This window comes from Pinus tabuliformis, chromosome 8 (assembly GCF_031772625.1).
Source record: "Pinus tabuliformis cultivar Carrire ecotype Pingquan chromosome 8, CPIR1, whole genome shotgun sequence".
In the NCBI taxonomy this organism is placed as follows: domain Eukaryota; kingdom Viridiplantae; phylum Streptophyta; class Pinopsida; order Pinales; family Pinaceae; genus Pinus; species Pinus tabuliformis.
The window spans coordinates 1434793758-1434819706 of NC_142294.1; the positions used below are offsets into that span (position 1 = coordinate 1434793758).

A 25949-nucleotide genomic window follows, 5' to 3' on the forward strand; every position below is an offset into this window, starting at 1 on the left:
GGGGAGGCTTTTGGTAGCCATTGTCCCTGAATTGCAGAGGTTTGCAAATCGTATCTTGAGTCAAACTTGCAGTGCTACTAGGTGTGAGCGCAATTGGTTTGTCTTTGAGAGGATTCACACGAAGAAGAGAAACAGTTTGGATCAAAAATGGTTAAATGGTCTAGTCTATGTCCAATACAACCTCCGGCTCAAACGCAACCAATTGTTGAACAAAGGACCCGATTCAGATCCCATTGTGTTGGAAGACATTGATCCAACATCAGATTGTGTAGTGGAGAGTCATCCAGCAGAGTTTGATTCTGATGAGGATCTTGATTTGGATTTACAGGTCGAGGCATCACTCGAACAAATGTTCAATTGAATGCAAATCCTGATCCACTGTACCAGCCTCAGGGCCAACCCAAGTCCTCCAGTTGCAGGCACTTCCTCTGCTTAGCCACGACAAAAGCGCTATCTCGTCTATCTCAGCTTGCAGCTGTTGCACATCTGCTAGTGCTACCACTTCTACAGTTGCAATTGGAGATGATGATGACGAGGAGCCATGAGCTAGCCTGTCTAACTCTGATCCAGAGGTTGAGCCAAATGATCTTGGCTCCTCTAGTAGTAGCCAATAGTACTGGTCATAGTTTACTTTTGTTGTAGAGGCCATTTCTAGCCTCCTTGGTTATGTGTTTTTGTTTTGATCTCTATATCATCATCATGTATGTATTGGACAGTGCATTGGGTGCCATTTTGATATAATGGATATATTCATGAGCCTACTTTGATCATATGTTGTCTTCTATCTATATTCTAATGCTGTGTGTTTGGAAACATGAATGAAAATCTTTAAAATTATGTTTTTTTATAAATAAAAAAATATATTTAATGTATTTTTTACAACGACCGAGTCATTGAAATCAAGTCGGCCAAGTCGATACCGAGTCACTGAAATCAAGTCGGCCAAGTCGATACCGAGTCAGAGTCAGAGTCGAAGTCGACCCTCAGCCGAATCAGAGTCCGAGTCGGAGTTGGAGTTTTAAAACACTGATCAGAGCTACGTCTAATCCGGCATTTGGGCCATCAAACTTCGTCAACATTGTTGCCGTCAAGACTCAAGTGTTTCGCTATGTAGTGGGAGTTCTCCATTCTGCCAGTTTTGCTACTAGGGCTTTGGCCATTATTCAAACAAAAACAAAAAACAAAAAAAAATTACATATATACGAAAAAAATTACATAAATAAAATAAAATAAAATAATAAAAAATATATAGAAAAACTTACCTCCACTGCGACTGCACTGGCATAGGACCGCAACCTGCTACCGCTGAACCAACACTTCGTTCCATCAGACGTCAAGCTTCTACCAATTGTGAAAGGTCGAAGGAAAGCAAGGTTTTTACAGTACCGATAGTGTTAATAAGCTAACACAACATCCAAATCTCGAGGAGTGTTATAAACTCAGACCATCATTATTCCACGCCGAGTTAGAGAAGTCATCATTCCGACGACATTTCCGACACCCTGTTCCTACCGTTCCGATGAACCAATACACAAAAATCGCTACCTGTTTATCTCCCCGACGCTATTTCTTCGTTGCCACTTGCTTAAACATCGCAGCCATCCCACGACCTTGTTGTCGTCATCATACCTTGTTCATCCCGACCATCTTTGCACTGCCACAGTGCCACACCATCAGCCTGTCGCTATCCGTTGCACGTTGTCCTTGTCCACTCCACTCCGCCTCGGCACCCTTATTCGTTACCCAACCAATCATCGTCTCGTTCGCAGTAAACCTTGTCGTTTCGTTGCATCCATTCGTCAAACATCACTGCTAGTCAACACCTTCCTCGCTCTATGTGGTCATATTCGTAACCTTTTAAAGTTACAATATAAAACTTAATTAAATTATATATTGACCAACTGTATAATTGAGATAAGTTAATTAATTATATACTTATTAACAATATAATATAATTATATAAAAAAATGTTAAGAAAATATTTATATATTTAAAAAAAAAGTGTAACTAGGTTCGATCTTCATAATGACATGTAATTATGACTTTATGTGATGAGACGAAAAGAGAAAAATAATTTTATTGTATTGCTTGCTTCATGGGTTTCATGAGCAAGAGATTTTATTTTTGAGTCAATACTCCCATTGAGATTCTTTAGGAATTATTTTCCATCAAGTCATAAAATAATAGTCATTGTGTGAAGTCATGTTACACTTTGTAAAAGGTCAATATTGTCTATGTAAAGTATCCTCCAAGACCTTGTCACTTATCCTCTTCAACTCGGCCCTACAACAATGGAAGAACATGCTAGAAGAAGTCAGCCTAACTACTTATGATCATGTCAGCCTAAAAGACAAGCTTTCGGTCAAGCAGAAGTGCGAAGAAGGAGCTACAAAGAGAAGTGCGAAGATAGGATAAGAGGGTTTCTTTTGAGCACAACAAAGTAAAGTTTCTTTTGGGGCAGCGAAGAAGGTTTCTTCTAGTCAGTGAAGGAGAGTTTTTTTCTTCTAGGGTCAACGAAGGAAGGATTCTTCTAGGACACTTAATCTGGGTAACCGAAATAGAGATCTGGAGATAGAGATTCTCTAGAGGAAGCTAGTGTGAAGGATAGAGACCGAGTTTCTCTAGAAGGAGTCGAGGAGAGCAGTTCAAGATCAAGAAGAAAGTCGAAAAAGGGAAGAGGCGGAGCATCAAGGTTAGTGACAAGGTTCTTGGGAGGATACTAGAGTCAAGGGTCTTTGTCATGGTCTTGGTATTCATCAATTGAAGATCTAGAAGAAGAATTTTGATCGGGTTTTCCTAAAGAGGTGAGAGGTTTTGGCCCTAGCTGAAAAGCCTACATACTGTGTCACTCGTCTTTTATTGTGCATATTGGTAATTGTCTTGATGAAAAGAACACAATAATAACATAACGAAAAAAGACTATAAGCTAAGAAGTAAAAGTATACCACAAGCAATTATCAAGCAGAGAAATCTTTTAACTATTCATGCCCTAGATTTCTCAACATGGAATCAGGACTAAGGTGCTAAAGTTGAAGGAAGGGCATCTAATCAAAGGGACACTTAAGGATCGAGTTTCAAGAAAGGCATCTAAGCAAGTCGAAGGCTATCAAAGCAAAAGATCAAGATCTACAATGAAGAATAAAACCCTAGATCAAAGAAGCAATCTACAACAGCGAAAGTTTTGGATCCTCTAGTCATCATCAAAAGACCACAAAGACCCTCATCAAGTTATCTACAAAGCAAGGTAGCTCGAAGAACTTTAAAGATGAAGATCACATCATCTTAAAGAAATTTGAAACCCTAGAAGCAATTCTGATTTGCACTCATTCACTACCAAAGAAGTCGAAGTATCTTGAAGGCTAGAAGGCATTGTCATCATCTTCAAGGTTATAAAGCAAGCAAGGATCTTCTCCTTGTCCTTGAAGAGATCATCCAAGGAAGCAACAAATCATCCTCATCAAAAGGAGCAATCTTCTTTATTGAAGAAAGGCTTTTTTCATTTGGAAGAAGATCATCCAAGAGGGAGCATTAATACATCTTCTTCAACCATCATCAAAGTGATCAAGTAAAAGATTTCATCTTCACTTGTCAAGTAAGTATCTTTCATTCTTTAATTAAATTTGGTAAAATGACTTCGTGTTTACAAGGAGATCTGTAAGTTGGTTGGGTCATCGATACTCCGTACAAGGAAAAAGGAGGATAGACATAGTCCTCGAAGAAATTGAAGTCATTGAACACATCAATGAAAAAGGTCTCCTCTTAATACATGGAAAGGGATTCTTATGAAAGGTCCCCTCATATAGCAATATTGGAGACATCAAAGAGATGTATATGATAAGCTCATAAGACTATTTGTCTTAAGATGCGATAAAGAAGGTCACATGATCTGATCTACACAAAATTGAAGGTATCAAAAAATGAAGGGATATCTTCATAAGATCTCAACTGTGAGATCTAGGAAAGATGATAAGAAGATGATCATCATTGTTCTAAATGCACTAACTGATGAACAAGGTAACAACTGTCCATGGTGATAAGAAAGTTACCTCATTCGACAACTTGTGGTTTCTATGCAAGATAGAAGAAGACAAGTTGAGGGCAAAAGTGTTTAAGGTTAACAGACTCAAACATTTTCAGGAAGGAAAGGGAAGTTTGGAAAATTTGTTCCTCAGAAAATAAAGAAAAGCATAGCTGAGATTCAATGCTATGGATGGAAAAATTATGGACATTACAGGAAAGATTGTCCTAAAGAGATAATATCAAAAAGAGATAGAGAAGAAAACCCATATCACCGAAGAAGTGGAGGAAACCAAAGAGAAGAAGTCCAAGAAAGGAGGAAGTAAGAGATCTCTACTATGACTGAGATAGTCTCCCTCACAAAAGGTCTTGACATAGCTTCTAAATCTTATGTTATGGGATATGGCTATAATAAATAATAAGATGCATCATGGCATCATGGAAGCATTAGAAACAAGAGCTCGTGACATCACCATAGGAAACATGAAGGATGTCTAGAACAAAATCATGGCAGTCAAATATGAAGGATATAGCTCTTGGGAACCTCATTGCAAACTTAAGGAAAGGAAGAAGTCATCCAGGACAAGGCTCATCATACATCAAGTCAAAAGGGAAACATCTGCTGAATAAGGATATGCGAGATCCTCAAGATTCTCTGATGGAATCCTCATTGAAGGATTCACCAATCTAGAGTGGAAGCAAGTGTTTCATCAAGAACTCCAACTTGTGGAATTCATGGGATGATGGTATGATGACATAAGAGATGAAGCAGATCAAGGGTTGAAGATCTTTTAAATCAAGGAAGCTACTGAAAGAAGCCTAGATGACCTAAAGGTAAATGAGGTATGTATGCTTGTATTCAATACTATAATGTCATGTCGTATGGTTGCAGGAAACATGGATCACTACTTCTATCTTGAGAAGCATGATCAAAGGAAAAGGATCTCCTCCTCTGAAAAGATATAGGAAGGCATAGGTCACAGTAGATGAAATCAACATAATATGTCCTCATATATAATATGAGGTGGTTGACTACAATTGAGAACTCTGATTGGAAACTCCTGGGAAAGAAATGTGTGAAAAAAGGAAGGAAGAGATCGTGAGATATGCAACCATAGTAAAGGCAATCAACATCCAAAAGACAGGGAATATTTGACTAAGAAATCTCCCGGAAAGATATGAAGACTCTAATGGAAGTCTGAAAAAGATGGAGACCCTTGACAATGGATATCTTTTGGAGATATGTCAACATGTATGCAAGATGTTGATGCAAACTGGAAGATGTCATGATGAAAGACCATCACAAAGGTAATTTTGATTTAAGTGTTCATTTCTTATTTTTGAACTAATATCTAGATGGGCTTATGTAGGACTGCCAAAGGGAAGATCTGTGGATGACTTCCAGGAAAACCATATAGAAGGATGTAAGATCCTTCCGAAAATATGGCATGAAGAAAGCAACATGACATGAAGCAAAGCCAGATGGAAAATTGATGGATCACTTTCTGATGAAATGAGGACATGACTAACTCATGGATGAAAGTGATGGATGGTTTGTGCCCTATGAAGAAGTCCCCGAAAGATGAAGACTCCATGACGAAGAATAAATTCATGACATTGAAGGAAGGAGCTCTTCAAGCAGTTGGTTGTTCCATGATCTCCACATGAGGAGTTGTTGTAGGTCCCTAGTTAAGAGGGACCCTGAAAAGAAGTTTCTTACTTGGAAGAAACTTGAAAATTCCTAAGCCAAGAGCGAGCTTAGGTACATTCCTTTATTGGAATATGTCCTCCCTATTTGAGAGGGAGAGATAGACACATCATTCTGGTCTTCACCTGGGAAGACAGAATGGAGGATTGGGTAATCATTTGGCATCTGATACTCTTTGAGGATGAGATAGGGCATCCAATAGAAGAGTAGTCGTGGAGGACCGATATTCTTTGAGGGCTGAGGAGTCCAAGATTAGAATAGTCCTCATGGAACACACCCTGAGTACCCAGGTAGGGATGTTCCAAGAGAGACAATGATGAGAGTGTTTATAAATCATTGGTCTCACCAGCATTAAGCTCAAATCTTGCAGAGATGTGAGTTGTTAGTCAAGGCCTTGCTATGTAACAATGTTGGTTGATATGATGCTATACAAATAAGTTACCAATCCGAATTTGGCTTATGAGAAATTCTTCAGATTGAGAAAGTCCAAGTATCATTATGAATACCCCCCCCTAGTTAAGAGGGAGTGTTGAAAAGTGTAACTAGGTTCAGTCATCATAATGACATGTAATTATGTTCTTATGTAATGAGATGTAAAAAAGAAAAAAAAAATATTAATTTGCTTGCTTCATCAATTTCATGAGCAAGAGATTTTATTTTTGAGTCAAGACTCCCATTGAAAGTCTTTAGGAATGTCATCTAGTCATAAAATAATAGAGACATTGTCATGTAATGAAGTTATGTTGCACTTTGTAAAAGGTCAATATTGTCTATGTAAAGTATCCTCCAAGACCTTGTCACTTATCCTCTTCAAGATGATTTACAATGATGGAAGAAACTCAACAAACTTAGGGGTAAGAAACTCAACAAACTTTCGGTCAAACAGAAGTGCGAAAAAGAGGGCAAGCAGAAGTGTGAAGAAGAAGAAAGGAAGTAGTGCGAAGAAGGGGCTACAAAGAGAAGTGCGAAGATGGGATAAGAGGTTTCTTCTGGGCACCGCGAAGTAAAATTTCTTCTAGGGCAGCGAAGAAGGTTTCGTTTGGGGCAGCAAAGAAGGTTTCTTCTGGGTCAGCTAAGGAGAGTTTTCCTTTGGGTTCAGCGAAGGAAGGATTCTTCTGGACACTTGTTCTGGGTAACTGAGATAGAGATCTAGAGACCGAGATTCTCTAGAGGAAGTCAATGTGAAGGATAGAGACTGAGTTTCTCTAGAAGGAGCCGAAGAGAGCAATTCAAGATCAAGAAGAAAGTCGAGAAAGGGAAGAGGCAAAGCATCAAGGATAGTGACAAGGTTCTTGGAGGATACTAGAGTCAAGGGTCTTTGTCATGGTCTTGGTACTCATCAATTGAAGATCTAGAAGAAGAATTTTGATCAGGTTTTCCTCTCAAGAGGTGAGAGGTTTTTGCCTTAGCTGACAAGCCTACATACTGTGTCACTTGTCTTTTATTGTGCATATTGGTAATTGTCTTGATGAAAAGAACACAATTATAACGTAACGAAAAAAAACTATAAGCTAAGAAGTAAAAGTATATCACAAGCAATTATCAAGCAAAGAAATCTTTTAACTATTCATGCCCTAGATTTCTCAACAGTGTACTGACCAAATACCACCACTGAGAAGTCTCCCCCTGGATACTTTGTGTCCCAACTAACTATCTCGAGCGAGCCTCTTGTGTCCTGTTGCTCATGATGAAGGTATCAAGGGACAACACCCAACTCCTTTGCGCTTGCAAACAATGTAGAAGTGAGAGAGGTGTGCAAGTCCCCATGGATATCATCAAATGATGCTCATCTGCCTCCTCATCATCCTGGGTGATCTATACCCAATGGCATGCTTGTCATCTCTATCAGGCGGTCTCCCTGGTGGTAATGCTCCAAAATCCCAATGGGAAGCATCACACATCACTACATATGGCCAAGCATCCCTACGCTCCCCTGCATAAGAACATGTATCTCCGTGCCCCTTGGCACACAAATGCACCCAGTTGCACACCTCTATGCACTGTTGGACACCACTGTAGAGCATTGTTTTCATTAAATTTACAAATTTGACAAATTGAAGCTAATTATTCAGACTGTGATATTTTAAAACATAATTTACCAATTAAATACACAATACATACCTGGCTTTCGCTTTTGAAGTTGATCCCGGGTTGTCGTCACTCCAAATTTGCTCTCGTTACCAAAAGACCAAAACCTCCCTGCCAAACTGGGTACAACCTAGGTACTCAGTTCCAGAATGCTTCCCAATTGATGCAATCTGGCCCCCGTGCCCAAAAACTTCAAGAACAACCAAGGCTCAGTCCTTACTGTCTGTAACTTTCTGTTAAAAAATTTTTCCTTCCTTCTCCCAAAAATTTTCCTCTCCCCCTTTTACTTCGTCTTTGTTCCCTTTATATTTTTCCCTGAGGGCTCTTCTCGAACTTTCAGTCGGTTGCATGTTCGCTTCTCTTTTGTGCTGGCTTCGTGAGGAGGGTAAAGCATTTATAATTAGAGGCGGTGGTCTCCCTTAAGATGACAAGTTTACCATTACTTTTGGAACCTATGCGTATGATATCAACCACCCTCCATAATATTAATATTGTAATGGCCTTCATGATTTGGCTGGGTTAGGTAAAATAACATATAAATATTCTTTCCTTTAATTTTGTATAACATGCATAGTATCTTTTTTAATTGTTTATTTCTTTATTTATACTTGTCCCTTTTATTTATTCGTATAATTTATCTTCAATTTTAATTTTGTATAGTATAGAGTATTAAGATTTTATTTTGAATAATTTCTATGGTTACCTATAATGATGACGACACACACTAAAATACATATTTCAATATATTTTTGTGAGTTAGGTATTTATTTAATATCTTCAACAATTACGTCTTTTATCCTATGCTTGGAAAATCTTCGTATGCATGCTAATAATTCACATTTCGTTTGTAATGATAGATGGTCATTACATACACCCCCCTCCTTCAGAAAACTTCTTCCTGAAGTTAAGGTTTATATAGTATATCAGTAATTATATAGTATATTATTATTTTAGTGATTAGTGTAATTATATAAGGATTATGTTCTGTGATTAAATACTTATTTAATGTGGGGACATTTTAAAAAATGGTGTTTCGAATATTTATAGTTTTACAATGTTAATATTCATGCCCTGCCCCAGTCGAGCTCCCAAGCTACTCTAGAATCATCCTATCCTTCCTAATCTCTTCCGCTCCCATCATATCCGTCCTCTACTGCAATATGCCATGGCGTCAACTATATTGACCTAACCATAAATAGACCTCAAGGGTAATAGTGTCGATTACATCGACCTAATTTCCAGTAGGCATTTGGTAGTCATCATCACACGTCTAGGGGAGCATGACTTGCACAGTGCTCCCATGACTCCAGGTTTTGGAGGATAAATGGTGGGTAACACCTCCACCCCTCCTAGTAGAGCTAAGGTCAACAACCTATCATGGAGCCTCATTAAGCCTTAATTGTTCTTGGAGATTTTGTCATCACGTGGTCATTTTGTAACGATGTTATCTGCATCAATATATTCAAAATAATTGTATTTAAATAAAATTTATGTGTATTTCACATATATTGCTATTTAAGATATTGATCTTTGTGTTCATATAATGGAATTGGTCATGTCTAGCCCAAATATTTGTAAATTAAATTTCATATTAATATGTAGTCATTCTTTTATGTCCATCTCATCAATCATGTCGATATGCTTAAATGTTATAAAATTATAGCGCTCTCAAGTCATTCTTTTATGTCCATCTCATCAATAATGTCGATATGCTTGAATGTTATAAAATTATAGCGCTCTCATCCATAACATAATTCAGAAATTAGATTTCATAGCAAGGTTAATCAAATACTAAACTTCATATTGGTATACATAATTCAGTGATGTTAATTTAAATAACATGTTTCATATTGGTGTCCACGTACCAATAGAATTAAGCAAATAACATATATCATGTCCAGTAACATAAAAATTCATTTTTACATGTGATCATCCCAAAATAGTTTTAAGTATCTGATTTAAAGTAAAGTAAATATATACAAAATATGGCTTTATGTTCTTCAAAATTAAAATAAGTTGGGGTATCTTTGACATATGATCTATGTATCTTTCCAGGTAGTCGACCCAGGACTACACTTGTCTCACTAGACCTTAACATGGTCTACCAAGCGGTACCTGAGTTATCAAAACCTACGTTCCAGTAAACGTTATGGTTCGACCAAAATGGTACCCTCATCTGATACCTGTAGTTCCTTCCATTGAAGGTTATGAGATTTGTCAGCGATGTGATGTCGTAATACAAATACATGAAATACATTATGGACTTTATGCAAGCGGAGTGGCAAATCAAGGTGATAGGCGACAGGTCCAACTCTTTTCAAGATTTTGAATGGTCCAATAAATCAGGGTGATAACTTTGTTCCTTTTCCAAACCGGATGGTGTTTTTGTTGGGTCTAATGCGGATGAATACTTGATCCCCTACTTCATAATTCCTATCTGTCTTGTGAGCATTAGCATAAATTTTTTGTCTATCCTGTCCCTATTTCAACCATTGTCTAATTTGTTTTACCTGTTCCTCCATCTCTTGAATTAACTTTCGCTCCACTATCACCCAATTTTCTAGCTTGTCCCAACTCAACGGTGTTCTGCAAGGCTTTCCATATAACGCTTCAAATGGAGGCATTCTGATTGAACTGTGGTAATTGTTATTATATGCAAATTCTACTAAGGGCGAGCATTTTTCCCAGTGTTATTACTGGTCCATAACGTACATTCTTAACATGTCTTCTAGTACTTGGTTCACCTTTCTAGTTGTCCATCAGTCTCAGGATGATAAATTGTACTTAAATTTAGAATAGTTCCTGAGGCTAATAGCATACAAGTCCAAAATCTTGAAGTGAATCGTGAATCTCTATCTGATATGATCTTCTTAGGTACTCCATGAAATCTAATAATTTCATTTATAAATACCTGAGCTATGTCAACAACTTCGTAAGTATCTCTTACGAGAATAAAATTGCGCTTTTCGTTAATTTATCCACCACAACCAAAATGGCATTATGCCTTTGTGGAGTAAGAGGTAGCCCGACAATAAAATCCATAGAAATTATCTCCCATTTGGTCATAGGAATGTCGTGAGGTTCCAAGAGACCTACTGGGTGACAATGGTCAGCGTTCACTTGCTGACATTCAAGACATTCTGCAAAGAATTGGACAATATTATGTTTCATGCCTGTCCAAAAGAAGAGTTTCTTTGTATCAACATACATTTTCTTCATTACACCAGGATGTGCACAGTAAAATGCTCTATGAGCTTCCTTAAGGATGGTGTTTCAGAGATCCTCACTATCAGAGATGTACATCCTTCCATGAAATCGCAAAATTCCATCATCTTCTAATTCATATCCCTCAAACTTAAGCTCTTTTGGATTTTTACTTTCAAGTTCGGATCTTACTTTTAAATACCAATTGTTTCTCAAGAGATGTTCTAATACTTGTTTCCTCATGTTTACCTTGATAGGTATGAGGGAAAATATTTGAGGTCTTCTACTTAAAATATCTGCCACTACATTCTCTTTTCCTTTAATGTATGAAATTCCAAAGTGATACTCACTTAGAAATTCACTCCATCGTCTTTGCCTAACGTTCAAGTCCCTTTGAGTAAACAGATATTGTAAACTTTGATGGTCGCTTTTGAGCATAAAGCTTCTCCCTACTAGATAGTGTATCCATATCTTTAAAGCTAGCACTACAACAGCTAACTCTAAATCGTGCATGGCATAGAGTTCTTCATGAGGCTTTAATTTTCTTGAGGTATACGCTATTACGCCTCTATCCTGCATTAATATTGCACCTAATCCTTGCTTGGATGCATCAGTACATACAATAAAATCTTTGTCCATATCAGGTACTCGCAAGATTGGTGCACTAGTCAACAATCTTTTAAGTTCAGAGAATGCTCTGTGACATTCCTCAGTCCATTCATACCTAACTCCTTTACGCTGGAGGGTTGTGATAGGCTTTGCAATTTTGGAGAATCCTTCTACAAACCTTCGATAGTCGCCAACTAGACCCATAAATCTTTGTATTTCATGCGCATTCTTCGGTATCGGCCATTCCATGATTGCCTTTACCTTCTCAGAAAGTACTGAGATCCCTTCATCAGATTAAATATGACCTAAGTAATGTATCTTCTTTTGAAAGAAAGAACACTCGGATAACTTTCTATATAATTGGTGTTCTCTGAGGCAAGATAATACTATCCGTAAATGTTCTTCATGCTTTTTCTCATTTTTGGAGTAGATGAGAATACCATCTAGAAAGACTTGTACAAATTGATCAAGATATTTGCGGAAAATGTTGTTCATAATGTTCATGAATATTGTTGGTGTATTGGTCAACCCAAATGGTACCACAGTGAACTCATAATGCCCGAAGAGTGTTCGGAATGCAGTCTTAGATATATCGCTTTCCTTAATTCTTAATTGATGATTACCTGATCTTAGATCGATTTTTGAAAAGACCAAAGTTCCTTTCATTTAATTGAAGAGGTCATTGATTTAAGGCATTTGATACCTATTCTTTACTGTGGCTCGATTTAAGTCTCGATAGTCTATGCATAACCGCAAGGAACCATCCTCCTTTTTGACAAATATTATAGGGGCACCCCAAGGTGAGGTACTAGGTCGGATGTCGGATGTGTCCTATATCCAATAATTCTTCCAGCTGGATTTTTAACTCTTGAAGTTCAGAAGTTGTAATTTTGTAAGGTGTTTTAGAGAATGGCTATGTACCAGGTTTTAATTCTATTGTGAAGTCCAACTCTCTTTTAGGAGGTAATCCTGATAGTACCTTTGGAAAAACATCTAAATATTCGGATAACAATGGATATTGTTCTAAGGACGGTCCTTTCTCCTTGCGTACTTCTTGAACTGCATATCCCTGACAACCTTTTATTAAGCAATGCTTCACTTGCATTGTTGAGATGAAGCATAAAGATACATTCCTCTTAATACCTTGGATTTGAATCATTTCTCCTTCATCATTTATACAGAGAATTGTTTTCCCGTAACAATCTACCCATGCTTGATAAGTATGATAAGGTCATAAGTTCCTAGGGTTGTGACATAAGCTTTTAACTTAGTTAAACAAATCCCTAGATCAATTCTACATTCCTCAACACTTAAGTCTACGGATTGAAGTTCTCCTAGAGCCATTTCCACCTGTCTAAAATTGTTTTGTTTGCAGGCTACCAACCCACATTTATTTAATGCATATGATGAAATGAAACTATCAGTTGCACCAGTATCAAATAAGATTTTGAGTTTTATACTGTTAATAGTACCTGAAGATTTCACTACAATGGACTGATGTTCTGCTTGGTTATTGTTGACTACTACATGGATTCTACGATTGCCTTGGGTATTTGATGATGGTTCTTTTCCTGCTTGATGCATTACATTTGACGAGGCTTCCGGACAATCACGCTGAAAGTGTGGTCCTCCACATCCCCAACAATTAACCTGGGATGGTCCCCTTGAGTCAGATTGTGAGTTTCTAGACAAGGAACTTCGTCCTCTTATGCTACTTCCTCTCGCGTTTCTTCCTCTATTAGTAGTTCTTCGAGATTTCCATGGACTTGTGTTTGACGATTCAGCAGTTATAGTATTAACTGTCATGGGAGCTCTTACTCCTACTCCTCTTGGGGTAAATCTATTACCATAAGGAGGTGGTCTCGAGTTACTTCCCCTGAAAAAGTTTTGGGGACCCTTCCCTGGAAATCCTAGTTGCGAGGGTCCTGTCGGTTTGACATCCCTTTTAATCCCCAGATGCTCCTCTGCATAACGACCACATTCCACTGCCTCGGCTACTGATGATGGCTTCCACATCCTAACCATGTCCCTGATTCGACGATTTAATCCATATACGAGGCGCTCAGGTTGATGTTTGTCCATATCTAGATAAGGGATATATTTCAAAAGCTCCATAAACCTTATCTCATATTCCTCCATTGTTTTGTTATCTTGGACTAGCATCTGACTTCCTGCTCCTGAAAGTAAGGTGGCAAGTATTCAACACGGAATCTTTCCTCAAACAACTCCCATGGAACATTATCCATTGTGAGGTGTAATAGTTTTTCTAGATTTCCCCACCAAATCAAGGCACTTTCCCTTAACTGAAACACAGCAATTTTTGTCTTGGAGATAGAAGAGTACTCTCTTAGCGCAAAACATTTGTTCATTCCTTCTAGCCATGCTTCAGCACATTCTCCAGCTCGTCCTCCTGAAAATTTTGGGAGTTTAATATTCTACAGCTCCCTAGAAATATCGTCCTTTGATTGTCTATAATCAGAACCTTTTGGCTCCACTGGATTTCTTTCTTCATGTTGAGGTTGCTCTTCTTTGGTATTAGTTATTGGCGGCCCTTTTAATGTTTCCAAGATGGCTTCCAATGAGTACATTATAACGGTTAACTCAGGCGCTGAAGCGGTTGGCGTTGATGGTCTTGGTGGTGGTGGTGGTGACGATGGCGATGGCGATAGCGATGACGACGGTGGTGGTGGTGGTGGTGGTGGCAATGGCGATGACGACGGTGGTGGCATTAGCAATGGCAATGCTACCCAATCGCGTCGTTGTTGTTGATATGTCTTTACCATCACAGCTTTTCCTGGATACATAATCAAATTTATGAAAATATGAGGTACAATTTAGATTTAATAAATATAATTTCGCAAGTTTAAGCTCTTACGAGTACCGAGGTCAAAAAGGGTGGTATCGCTACCTCCTTGTCCTAATGCATAGTAATCTATTCTGATGCGTAATAATGCTTACATAAATCTTCCTAGTTCATAGTAGTACTTCTTAAAATTGCCTAGCTTTTTTTTAAACCGTATTATGTTCCTGGAAGGTTATTAACTTTAGATATCTTTATTAATGACATGATTTATTCTTTGAGTAGCTTAACAAATATATATAGACCGGGAAATGTCAACTTAAATTATGCAATCAACGTTATAAGATTTAACATAATAACATTACGTTATAAGATTTAAAACAAATTAAATGGGTCAATCTTTAAAGAAATAATGAATAATATCTATAAGGAATATCTGAAGGAACCTATGACTTAACACAATAAATTTCCACATAGTAACTAAGAAAACTTCACGAAATGTGGGTGGGAACCTTAATAATTAAAATTTTAACATATGGTTGGGGTAAGATCGCAACCGAGGGAGGTTTGTACCACAAGGTTTCAAGGTTTGTACCTTCATTATGAATTAATAATGTTTCTCCTAAAGCCAGATATCAAATCACAGATGCCATAACTTAGCCACATATTAAACCAAATACTAGACTACCTGCATATCGGTTCAATTTATATATATATATTAGATAGTATATCTTAATAATTCTGGTATTGTATATACATTAATTAATTTAATAGGAGTATATATTAAAACTACTATGAGAATACAATCAAATCTATACACCTAATATGTTATATTGTTACGCTATCAAAATTTACATTCATAAAAATACTTAAACATATACGATATTTATTACTCCACTTTCAAAAGCATAACATTTTAACACTACCTAAACTTAGATATGCAACATTTCATATCAATATACTTAAATTGTAAAAATATACAGCAAAACGTATATAACATTAAGTACTTTACCACTACATTCATCTCAAACTAGACAAGCTTGTGACGTGCTAGTGCCAATCCCAATCCCTCTACTGTAGAGCAAGTCGGGAGCATGATGGTTAAAGATATATACTTGTTGGGAGATTAGGTGGCAATTGAAAGAACTGCTCGAAAGCTTGACGAACAAGCGAGAAAATAAACCCCTATATATATATATATATATATATATATATATATATATATATATATAAGTTAAATTATGGTATGTTCTATGCTTGGTGCAGTTTACTTATTTTCTTCTTATTAACCAATGATTAGCAATCACATATACATTAAGTAAAGTGCAGATAGAACATTAAACGATCGACAGAAAACAAGCCAAGACAAGAGACGCAAGATGTGGCGGCTAGCGAGGGACAAACCCCAATGTGGGGAAACCCTTTGATCAAATCTCATTTTATCTTCAATAGTTCAGCAAAGAGAAATAATACAAAATCAAAATTCTGTAATTTTATATCAGCAGCAGCAAACCCTAAATCAGCAAAGTCAAACTTAGTCAAACAAGATGAAATTGACCTCCAATATGCTTGGTCAATTTCTTGGTCTACTAATCTTCGAACAGCCTGAAGAATCAGCATTTAAACAAGACCCAAATACACAATCAAACTGCAGTTGACTGAAGTCAACCTGCCGCCCCAAACTAGGGCAGTCAACACTGGTCAAACCTAAGGTCAGATTGCCTCGATTTTCGTGCCACAAAATGTGGCTTGCCTAGGAGAAGCAGCCACACCAAAATTGCACTCTTCTAAGGTCAACGATTGGTCAACGTTGGTCAAAGAGACCTTCAGCAGCTTCTGTGTCCTCCTTTTTGCGTCCTCCTTGCCCTACTGCGTCCTCCTTCTTCCCACGTGTGAGCTGCTCCTTGTGTAACCCAAAGCTAAGGAGAGAGAGAGAAGAAATGAGTGAGATGAGATGATGATAAAATGAATCAACCTCACTTGTATTTATATGATTCACTGGGCATGTGTGCCACACATTTAACTGTTGGCCGACCTTGACAATTTGTCAAGTAAATACAAATAAATTCATATCTCCATAAATACTTGTCGGAATCGGATGATCTTTAGATCAATCCTACACCTCTCGACAAGAGGAATCTAGGAAAAATATCAACTGCCATAAATGAGATGACCCACATGGAGTTTGGCCCTAGTTTCCAATTTTAACACTCCCTCTCAACTAGGGAGAACTCCATCTGCTAATCCGTCTAACCGTCGATACTGTCCCAGCCATCAAATGCACTACCTTGCGCTACTGGCTCTGCTCTGCTCTGTTCTGCTCTACTCTGCTGAACTATGAAGAAGAAGAAATGATCGAGGATATATCATAACATCCTCCATTGACCCGAAGTCAGTCACAAAGTGTGTCATACCACTCTCACTAATCCCAGATCAATGGAGGTCATCCTAGCATAGGGAGTACGGTAGATACAACGATGCGTCCATCGATAGTACTACTAATGGTCCCTAACCCCATTTCCCTACTCATTGATCAGATGAGAGGTACTTCCCATGAGTCCCAGACTACATGGGTAGGATGCCTCGACAGGAGAACTAATCATCCTGTCCACAGGAGAACGAATCATCTTGTCCAATAGTCGTCACAGGAGAACTAATCATCCTGGCCCACAGGAGAACTAATCATCCTGTCCCACAGTCGCCACGGGAGAACTAATCATCCTGTCCCACAGTCGCCACGGGGTGTCACAGGGGAAGGTTTCACCCTGTACATAGTGCACCACCAAGGGATGGTGAGTCGCCCTGTGGTCGCATGTCGCTCCAAGAAGTACCCTGCGCCCCCCTGGAGCTCCCAGAGCTCAATATATGCATCATACACGACCCTCATAAGAGGGTCTCTCAACGACACCAAGTCGTTCTCGGAAAGTCAAGAATTTGACCTTTCCCAGGGGCTTCGTCAAAATGTCGGCGACCTGTTCATCTGTACCGATATGTTGGAGCCTTATTGCTCCCCGTTGTACCATATCCCAGATATAGTGGTACCTGATATCGATGTGCTTGGAGCGATCATGAAATACGGGATTCTCTGATAAACGAATCCCACTCTGGTTGTCACACAGGATCATGGTAGTATCCAATGTGAATCCAAACAGCTCACTGAAGAGCTTCCGCAACCAGACCGCCTCACAAGAGGCCATACTAGCAGCAATGTACTCTTCCTCGGCGATGCTCAAAGCCACCGACTTCTGCTTCATGCTCATCCAAGATATTGAGCCATATCCCAAAGAGAAAGCAGCACCCGAAAGTGCTCTTTCGGTCCACCACACTGCCTGCCCAATCAGCATCGGTATATCCAAGTAGTCTCACATCTCCGGCAGCGTATCTCAACCTGTGAGTGGTTGTGCCACGAAGATATCTCAACAGATTCTTGGCACCAATCCAATGTGTGTGGTGAGGCTCAACCAAATGTTGACTCAACGTGTTGACTGCAAAGCATATATCCGGACGTGAGTTCACCAAGAACATCAATGCTCTGACAAGTTAATGATACTCGGTAGCATTTCGTAAAACAGGTCTGGCAGCACTATCGCTTAATTTCTTGAAGTCAAGCTCGATCGGGGTAGTCACCGACTTGCAATCCACCATACTGAATCTCTCCAATATTTTCACCACATATTTTCCTTGAGATAGGAAAATTTCCCCTGGTTTCTGCCAGACTTCCAGTCCTAGGAAATAGTGCATCAGTCCTAGGTCTTTCATTTTGAACTCGGAAGCCAACTCCCTCTTACATCTGAGAATGAGAGGGTCTGCACCTATTAGGAAGAGGTCGTCAACGTACAGCACCAGTATGAGAGGTTTGTCATCTTCAACCTTAAAGTAAAGGTTAGGGTCGACTTCACTCCTAGTGAATCCCAGCTTCATCAGGTAGCTATCAATCCTCTCATACCACGCTCGGGGTGCCTGCTTTAGCCCATAGAGGGCTTTCTTCAACCTGCACACGTGAGATTCCCGATCATGAATCTCAAATCCTTTGGGTTGTTCCACATAGACTTCCTCTTTGATCGAACCATGCAAGAATGCGGTCTTGACATCCATCTGATGTAGGTTCCATCCTTGCAAAGCAGCAAGGGCTATGATCGAGCGGATGGTGGTATATCGGGCAACAGGTGCAAATATCTCGTCATAGTCTATACCTTCCTTCTGAGAGAAGCCACGAGTGACAAAATGAGCCTTATACTTTTCAGCACTTCCATCAACTGCATGCTTTATCTTGTAAAGCCATTTCGAAGTGACAACTACTTTGTCCTGGGGTCTGGGGACCACATCCCAGACATCGCTTTTCATGATGGACTCATCTTCCTCAGTCATAGCATCCTTCCATACTTGATGCTTGACAGCATCTGCAAATGATGAAGGCTCATTTTGTATGGTCGTGCTGATGATGGTCAAGTATCCCTGATACCTGGTCGGCTTCTTACTTTCCCGAAAAGTCCCTCTAGGTGCAATGTGTCCTTCAGCATCATCCAGTGTCCCCCTAAGCCATGAAGGCCTCTTCCTAGACGAGGAAGGCTCTTGCAGAGGGAGATCAATAGGATCCATAGGTTCTTCCACGTCGGCCATCGTCACATCTTCCTTTTCCTTCCGTTCCTTGGTGTCAGCTTCTTTAGATCCCCTTTGAGTAGGAAGATTGTCAACTTTGCTAAGAGTTATATCTTCGTCAAAGGTGACATCATGGCTAATCTTGATTTCCCTTTGACCAACCACATAGATTCTATAGCCCTTAGTATTTTCGCTATAGCCCACGAAGATTCCTTTCTTTCTAGATGTACCCAATTTATTCCTTTTCTCCTTCGGCACATGAAAATATACAGAACTTCCAAAAATTCTAAAATGGGATACGTCAGGTTTCTTACCAGTGAACATCTCTTCGGGAGTCTTGGAACCCAATGCTTGGTGAGGGCATCGGTTTTGCACATATACGGCAGTATTTGCAGCTTCGGCCCATAGAAACTTCGGAAGTCTTTGATCATGGAGAATAGCACGGACAGCTTCCACAATCGTACGATTCTTCCTTTCCGCCACACCGTTCTACTCAGGAGTATATGGTGTTGTAGTCTCCCTCTTAATGCCAACCTCTTTGCAAAAGTCATGGAACTCATTGGATTCATACTCAATCCCATTATTAGTCCTTAAGATCTTGATTTTCTTTTCGGTTTGATTCTCGATCAAGGCTTTGAAGTGACGAAACCAAGTTAACACTTCATCCTTCTTTTTCAAGAAGTATATCCAAGTCTTGCAAGAATAGTCATCTGTAAAAGTGAGGTAATATAGATATCCTCCCAAGGAGTTCGCATGCATCATACTAGATATGTCTGAGTGAACCAACTACAATATATCGGAGGTCTTGCTTTGGCTTGAGGGGAATGGTCCCCTTTTGAGCTTCCCTTCGGCACATCCAGGACATACACCTTCTTGCTCTACTCGGAACTCGAGCATCCCTGTCACCATTTGTCTTGCATTGGGTAGAGCTTTATAATGAAGGTGAGCAAACCTTTGATGCCATAGTTCGTACTGAAGTGATGTGTCACAAGACATGACACCCAGCAGACTTCCTCTGACCTGATATAATGAATCGACTCGAAACCCAAGAGTGAAAGCTTCTTTAAAATTCTTTTTCCATACACGTACCTTGCCATCGATGAAGGTCACCTTGTAGCCTTTGTCTTCCATTGTCGAAATGGACACCAGGTTCTTTTTTAGATCAGGTACATATAGGACTTCTTGCAAATGAATTGTATTACCCTGATTCAATTTAAGAGTGACATTCCCTACGCCTTTCACGAGATATTTTGCGTTGTCCCCAAGAACAATTTCCAGGTTGGTCTCCTTCTCTATCAAATTAGAGAGAGCTTCTTTGTAACCAGTGAAGTGCCTTGAGGCACCACTATCAATAAGCCAATTTCCCAGCGAGTTTGGGGGAGCAGTAGTAGAGAGGGTCGTTGGTAGACAATATTCATCTTGCTTATTGTTAACAACGTTAGATTCATACCTGGAGTTTCTTGCCTTCTTGAAGGGTTGTCCTCTTCCTTGATTTCCGGCATTTCTTTTACCTCTGCCATTGGACTTGCCATTCCTTTGATTGCCTTGAGAGTGATTTTGATCATCGTCATGGTGTGGGTCCCTCTTATCAGGGCACTCCCTCGCATAGTCACCCATTTTGTTGCAATTGTAACATCGTCCTTTTATTCCACCCTTCTGTCCAGCCTTTCCTTTGGATTTAGCCCCATAATTGTTTCTTCTTTTAGCATGAGAAAAAAAGGCAAAGGGATTGCCTTTAAGTGCGGGCATTTCTTGCTCTTCCATCCTTGTTTCTTCTTGAATACATCTAGCCATCAATTCCTCAAATCCTGGGATGACATTATTGTTGAGAAGAGTAGTCCTGAATATATACCATTTAGGTGGCAGTCCACCAAGAGTTGTGATAGTCATTTCCCTGTCAGGAACTACTTCCCCAATAGATAGGAGATCATTCTTGATCTCGGTGATCCTTAGGAAATATGCTAGCATACTCTCATCTTTGCCCTTCTTAATTTCCTTCAGCTAATTTCTAAGGAACAAAACTTGATTTGCATCATTAACTTTAAATAAACTCACCAGTCTATCGTAGATTTCCTTGGAGGTGGTCAACTCAGAAACATAGGCCACCAGGCGCTTGTCGATAGAGTCCCGGATGATCTTCTTTGCTTTGACTTCTCCCTTGGTCCACTTGCTTCTAGCAGTAGCGGATGCATTTGATGGAGGCGCAACAATATTGCCTCTCACATGGTCCAACACTTCCTGATCTTCTAAAGTCAAATTGAGAGACATCTTCCATCTGTGATAGTCAGACTTCTCACGGAGCTTGTCTTCGGCGGGGAAGAGTGTTGAGGACCCCATGTAGTTTTTAGGATAGCCTTGCCAACCTTCGGTGATTGCTCTTGCTCTTGCTCTTGCTTGGGCTTTGTCTTCACCTCAGCTCTGATACCATGTTAAATTATGGTATGTTCTATGCTTAGAGCAGTTTACTTCTTTTCTTCTTATTAACCACTGATTAGCAATCACATATACATTAAGTAAAGTGCAGATAGAACATTAAATGATCGACAGAAAACAAGCCAAGACAAGAGACACAAGATGTGGCAGCTATCTAGGGATAAACCCCAATGCGGGGAAACCCTTTGATCAAATCTTCTTTTATCTTCAATAGTTCAGCAGAGAGAAATAGTACAAAATCATAATTCTATAATTTTATATCAGCAACAGCAAACCCTAAATCAGCGAAGTCAAACTTAGTCAAACGAGATGAAATTGACCTCCAATATGCTTGGTCAATTTCCCAATCAACTAGTCTTCGAACAGCCTGAAGAATCAGCCCTTAAACAGCCCCAAATACACAGTCAAACTGCAGTTGACTAAAGTCAACCTGCTGCCCCAAACTAGGGCAGTCAACGCTGGTCAAACTTGAGGTCAAATTGCCTTGATTTTTGTGCCAAAAAATGCGGCCTACCTAGGAGAAGCAGCCACACCAAAACTGCACTCTTCTAAGGTCAACGCTTGGTCAACGCTGGTCAAAGAGACCTTCAGCAGCTTCTGCATCCTCCTTGCCCTACTGCGTCCTCCTTCTTCCCACGTGTGAGTTGCTCCTTGTGTAACCCAAAGCTAAGGAGAGAGAGAGAAGAAATGAGTGAGATGAGATGATGATAAAATGAATCAACCTCACTTGTATTTATATGATTCACTGGGCATGTGTGCCACACATTTCACTGCTGGCCGACCTTGACAATTTGTCAAGTAAATACAAATAAATTCATATCTCCATAAATACTTGTCGGAATCGGATGGTCTTTAGATCAGTCTTACACCTCTCGACAAGAGGAATCTAGGAAAAATATCAGCTGCCATAAATGAGATAACCCACATGGAGTTTGGCCCTAGTTACCAATTTTAACAATATATATATATATATATATATATATATTATTAGTAAAGCGTGCTAATTGATGAAAACGTAAGGGCAAATGAATATAACTAATTGCAGGAAAGTATAACAACAGAGAATATGGTAAGACATAAATGTCATAGGTGATGGTGTCACTAAATCCACTATCCACATTGCTTTCATTTACTCTTTAACAACTGCCTATTCATATATTTGGATGTGTAAAATCAACATCCCTGACAATGCTGTAAGCCTAATATTTAGACCTCGAAGTGGCACTCTCAACTAAACTGAATAGACACTATTTTATATATGGAATACATTTCTTTTTAATCTAAATCTTTCCTTCCTTATTGTATGCTTATATTTTACTATTACAAACAACGCTGGTATTTCGTCCAAGGGTGAGAGAAAGCGAAGAAGCTTTACACTGCAAGTTATTTTTTTTATAGATAGAACAGAGATAAAATAAGGAAGAATGTCTTGCTCGACAAAGGACGACAAGAAATAAACTTTACTTACTCGATCAATAAGGCATTATAATATAATTGTTAAATTTTTGCTATTCCTCCATTTTTTAATGATTTAGAAAAATATAAACTACCCTTCCAACATAGATACTAAAAACTTGTTGGTTGCTGCCAAACATAAGTCGTTAATTTAAATATAATTATAATGAGGACCCTTACGCCCTCTATTATTCTGCGTTGGCATACAATCCTGATTGAGGTCACATCCTTAAGCTATTTATCCACCTCCTATCTAGCATAGCCTTGACTCTGACTTGTCAGACTACTTGAGAAAATTCTAGGGCACCTAAACCATGTGAGGATATGTTCAAAACTCGAAATCGTAATTGTTGACGAAAATGGCATTAAACCATAAGTCCCGAGTTCGATTAATGGCTTGAGCATTGTCGATATGTCCGAGTGGTTAAGCCCCAAGGGATAGCTCAATTGGTCGAGTTCCCGTTGCTAAGTACTTTCCAATTGGGAGGTCACGGGGTCAAATCTCCTCGACGCCCTCGGGGTTAGGCCTGTTAAGATTGGCCGACGGGCAGATCCCTTCAGGTGGATCTGCCCCGATATTTCCCGTGGATGTACCGACCACTCAATGATCGTGAACCACAGTTTAAAAAAAAAAAAAATGTCCGAGTGGTTAAAGTGGCAAACTTGAAATCTGTTGGGTTATGCCCACCAAGCTTCGAACCCTGTTATCGTTGAAAATGTCTTTTGATAAAAGAAAAAGAAGTAAAAAGAAAGAGGCAGTACTCTACAGTACCGCGATTTTTACTGTTGAGGGATGCGTCATATCTAAGCATGGCAGCAAAATTAATTTAATAATTTAATTTATTCATTTTTTTGAAATCGAAATTAAATCTCTTAACTTGAACACTTTCATTAACCGTATATGTATTTTATTTCAAGGTATATTTGGCATCCCTTACAATGTTTCTGTAATAATATCAAAAGATTTATTTATCGCTATAAATCAATGAAAATAATTAAAACCTTCAGAAAATTAAAATTAGATATGAACGGCTCGGTGAATATATATATGTAAAAATTTGCACAAAACTATGGATGAGTTTACACAAATTGGATTTATAGACAACGTCATCCTATTTCTATGTAGGTTCAATAAATGTGATTCCATCCCCAGTTCTACAACCAGCTAAGGAGGTGTGTTCGTTGGGGTTGAGAGACCAAGGGTCAAACTTCGGTCGCCTCTTCATCATGATTCTCCGAGAATGATATCTGTTTCTACTAGTAATGGCACGAAGCATAGCCATCTATGGAAATATCTCATATACGAAAGAAAAAAATACACGAAGAAATGTTATTTCAAAACGAAACAATATCAAAACTTATTTTCCAAAGGAAAAACAAATTCGGCTAGCCAAGGGCATTTTAAATTGTGGAATATAATGAAGAAAGTCGTCCAGCCATCATAGCGGCACACAAGGTTAAGATTAGAAATGGTCAAATTCAAATTTTCCCATAATTGTAATGTCTAAACTTGACAGAAAATATGAAAACACAGTCAAAATTTCAAATGGAGGATATGGTTAAAAAGGGAAGACACGGAGGTGGTAATAGAAGTCTAAAGCCTACCTGGTCTGAAGAGTTTGAACCAGTACCTCTAATACCATAATGTAGAGCATTATTTTCATTAAATTTACAAATTTGACAAATCAAAGCTAATTATTCTGACTGTGTTATTTTAAAACACAATTTACCAATTAAATACACAGTACATACCTGCGTTTCGCTTTTGAAGTTGATCACGGGCCGTTGTCACTCCAAATTCTCTCCCATTACCAAAATACCAAAATATCCCTGCTAAACTGGGTACAACCTAGGTACTCAGTGTTAGAATGCATCCCAATTGATGCAATCTGGCCCCCGTGCCCAAAAACTTCAAGAACAACCAAGGCTCAGTCCTTACTGTCTATAACTTTCTGTTAAAAAATTTCTCCTTCCTTCTCTCGAAAATTTTCCTCTCCCCCTTTTACTTCGTCTCTATTCCCTTTATATTTTTCCCTAAGGACTCTTCTCGAACTTTTAGTCAGTTGCAAGTCCACTTCTCTTTTGTGTTGGCTTCGTGAGGAGGGTAAAGCATTTATAATTAGAGGCGGTGGTCTCCCTTAAGATGATAGGTTTACAATTACTTTTGGAACCTATGCATATGATATCAACCACCCTCCATAATATTAATATTGTAATGTACCTTTATGATTTGGTTGGGTTAGGTAAAATAACATATAAATATTCTTTCTTTTAATTTTGTATAACATGCATAGTATCTTTTTTAAATGTTCATTTCTTTTATTTATACTTGTCCCTTTTATTTATTCATATAATTTATATTCCATTTTAATTTTGTATAGTATAGAGTATTAATCTTTTATTTTGAATAATATTCTATGGTTACCTATTATGATGACGACACACACTAAAATACATATTTCAATATATTTTTGCGAGTTAGGTATTTATTTAGTATCTTCAACAATTACATCTTTTATCCTATGCTTGGAAATTCTTCATAATTTAATATGAATACTAGTGCAGTGCAGGCGATGCATGCATACGTAGCTATCATATGCATGCTAGTAATTCACATTTTGTTTGTAATGGTAGATGGGTCATTACAACCACTACCAGCCGCTATATCATCATAAATCATCTGGTATCCCTCCTATGACGAAGTAGCTGTCACTCCATGTGAAACCTCGAGGTGATGTGAATTGCTCTTCCTACTCCACAATGCAAGTCCGCACAACACGGCACTCCTCCGTGCACCTTTGTGCTCCTCTGCTAAACATTGAACTTTGTGGCACAACTCTGCGCACTACCAAACTCCTACGCCAATTGTCGCACCACCCTGCATCCTCAACCATCCCACATGCATCCATGCATCCACTACTCTGCTAGTGAATCCACTACATGCCAACAAAAATGATACTATTGTGCCTAGCCTCAGTAGCTCCAACGTCCAATATGCCAATAAGAGAGCACTATCTCCATATAATACCCTGACTG

At 38.8% G+C, this 25949-nt stretch overlaps 1 protein-coding gene across 1 annotated transcript in view; it reads right to left on the reverse strand.

Moving 5' to 3' along the window:
- LOC149241067 (uncharacterized) overlaps positions 1-25949 on the reverse strand; it is a 190865-nt gene that overhangs the window by 7636 nt on the left and 157280 nt on the right. The window contains exons 11-12 of the mRNA XM_089370426.1: positions 14109-14420; positions 13474-13803 (exon numbers count right to left, since the gene is read on the reverse strand). Of these exons, the coding sequence (XP_089226552.1) occupies positions 13474-13803; positions 14109-14420 (642 nt within the window). The remainder of the gene's footprint in view (positions 1-13473; positions 13804-14108; positions 14421-25949) is intronic.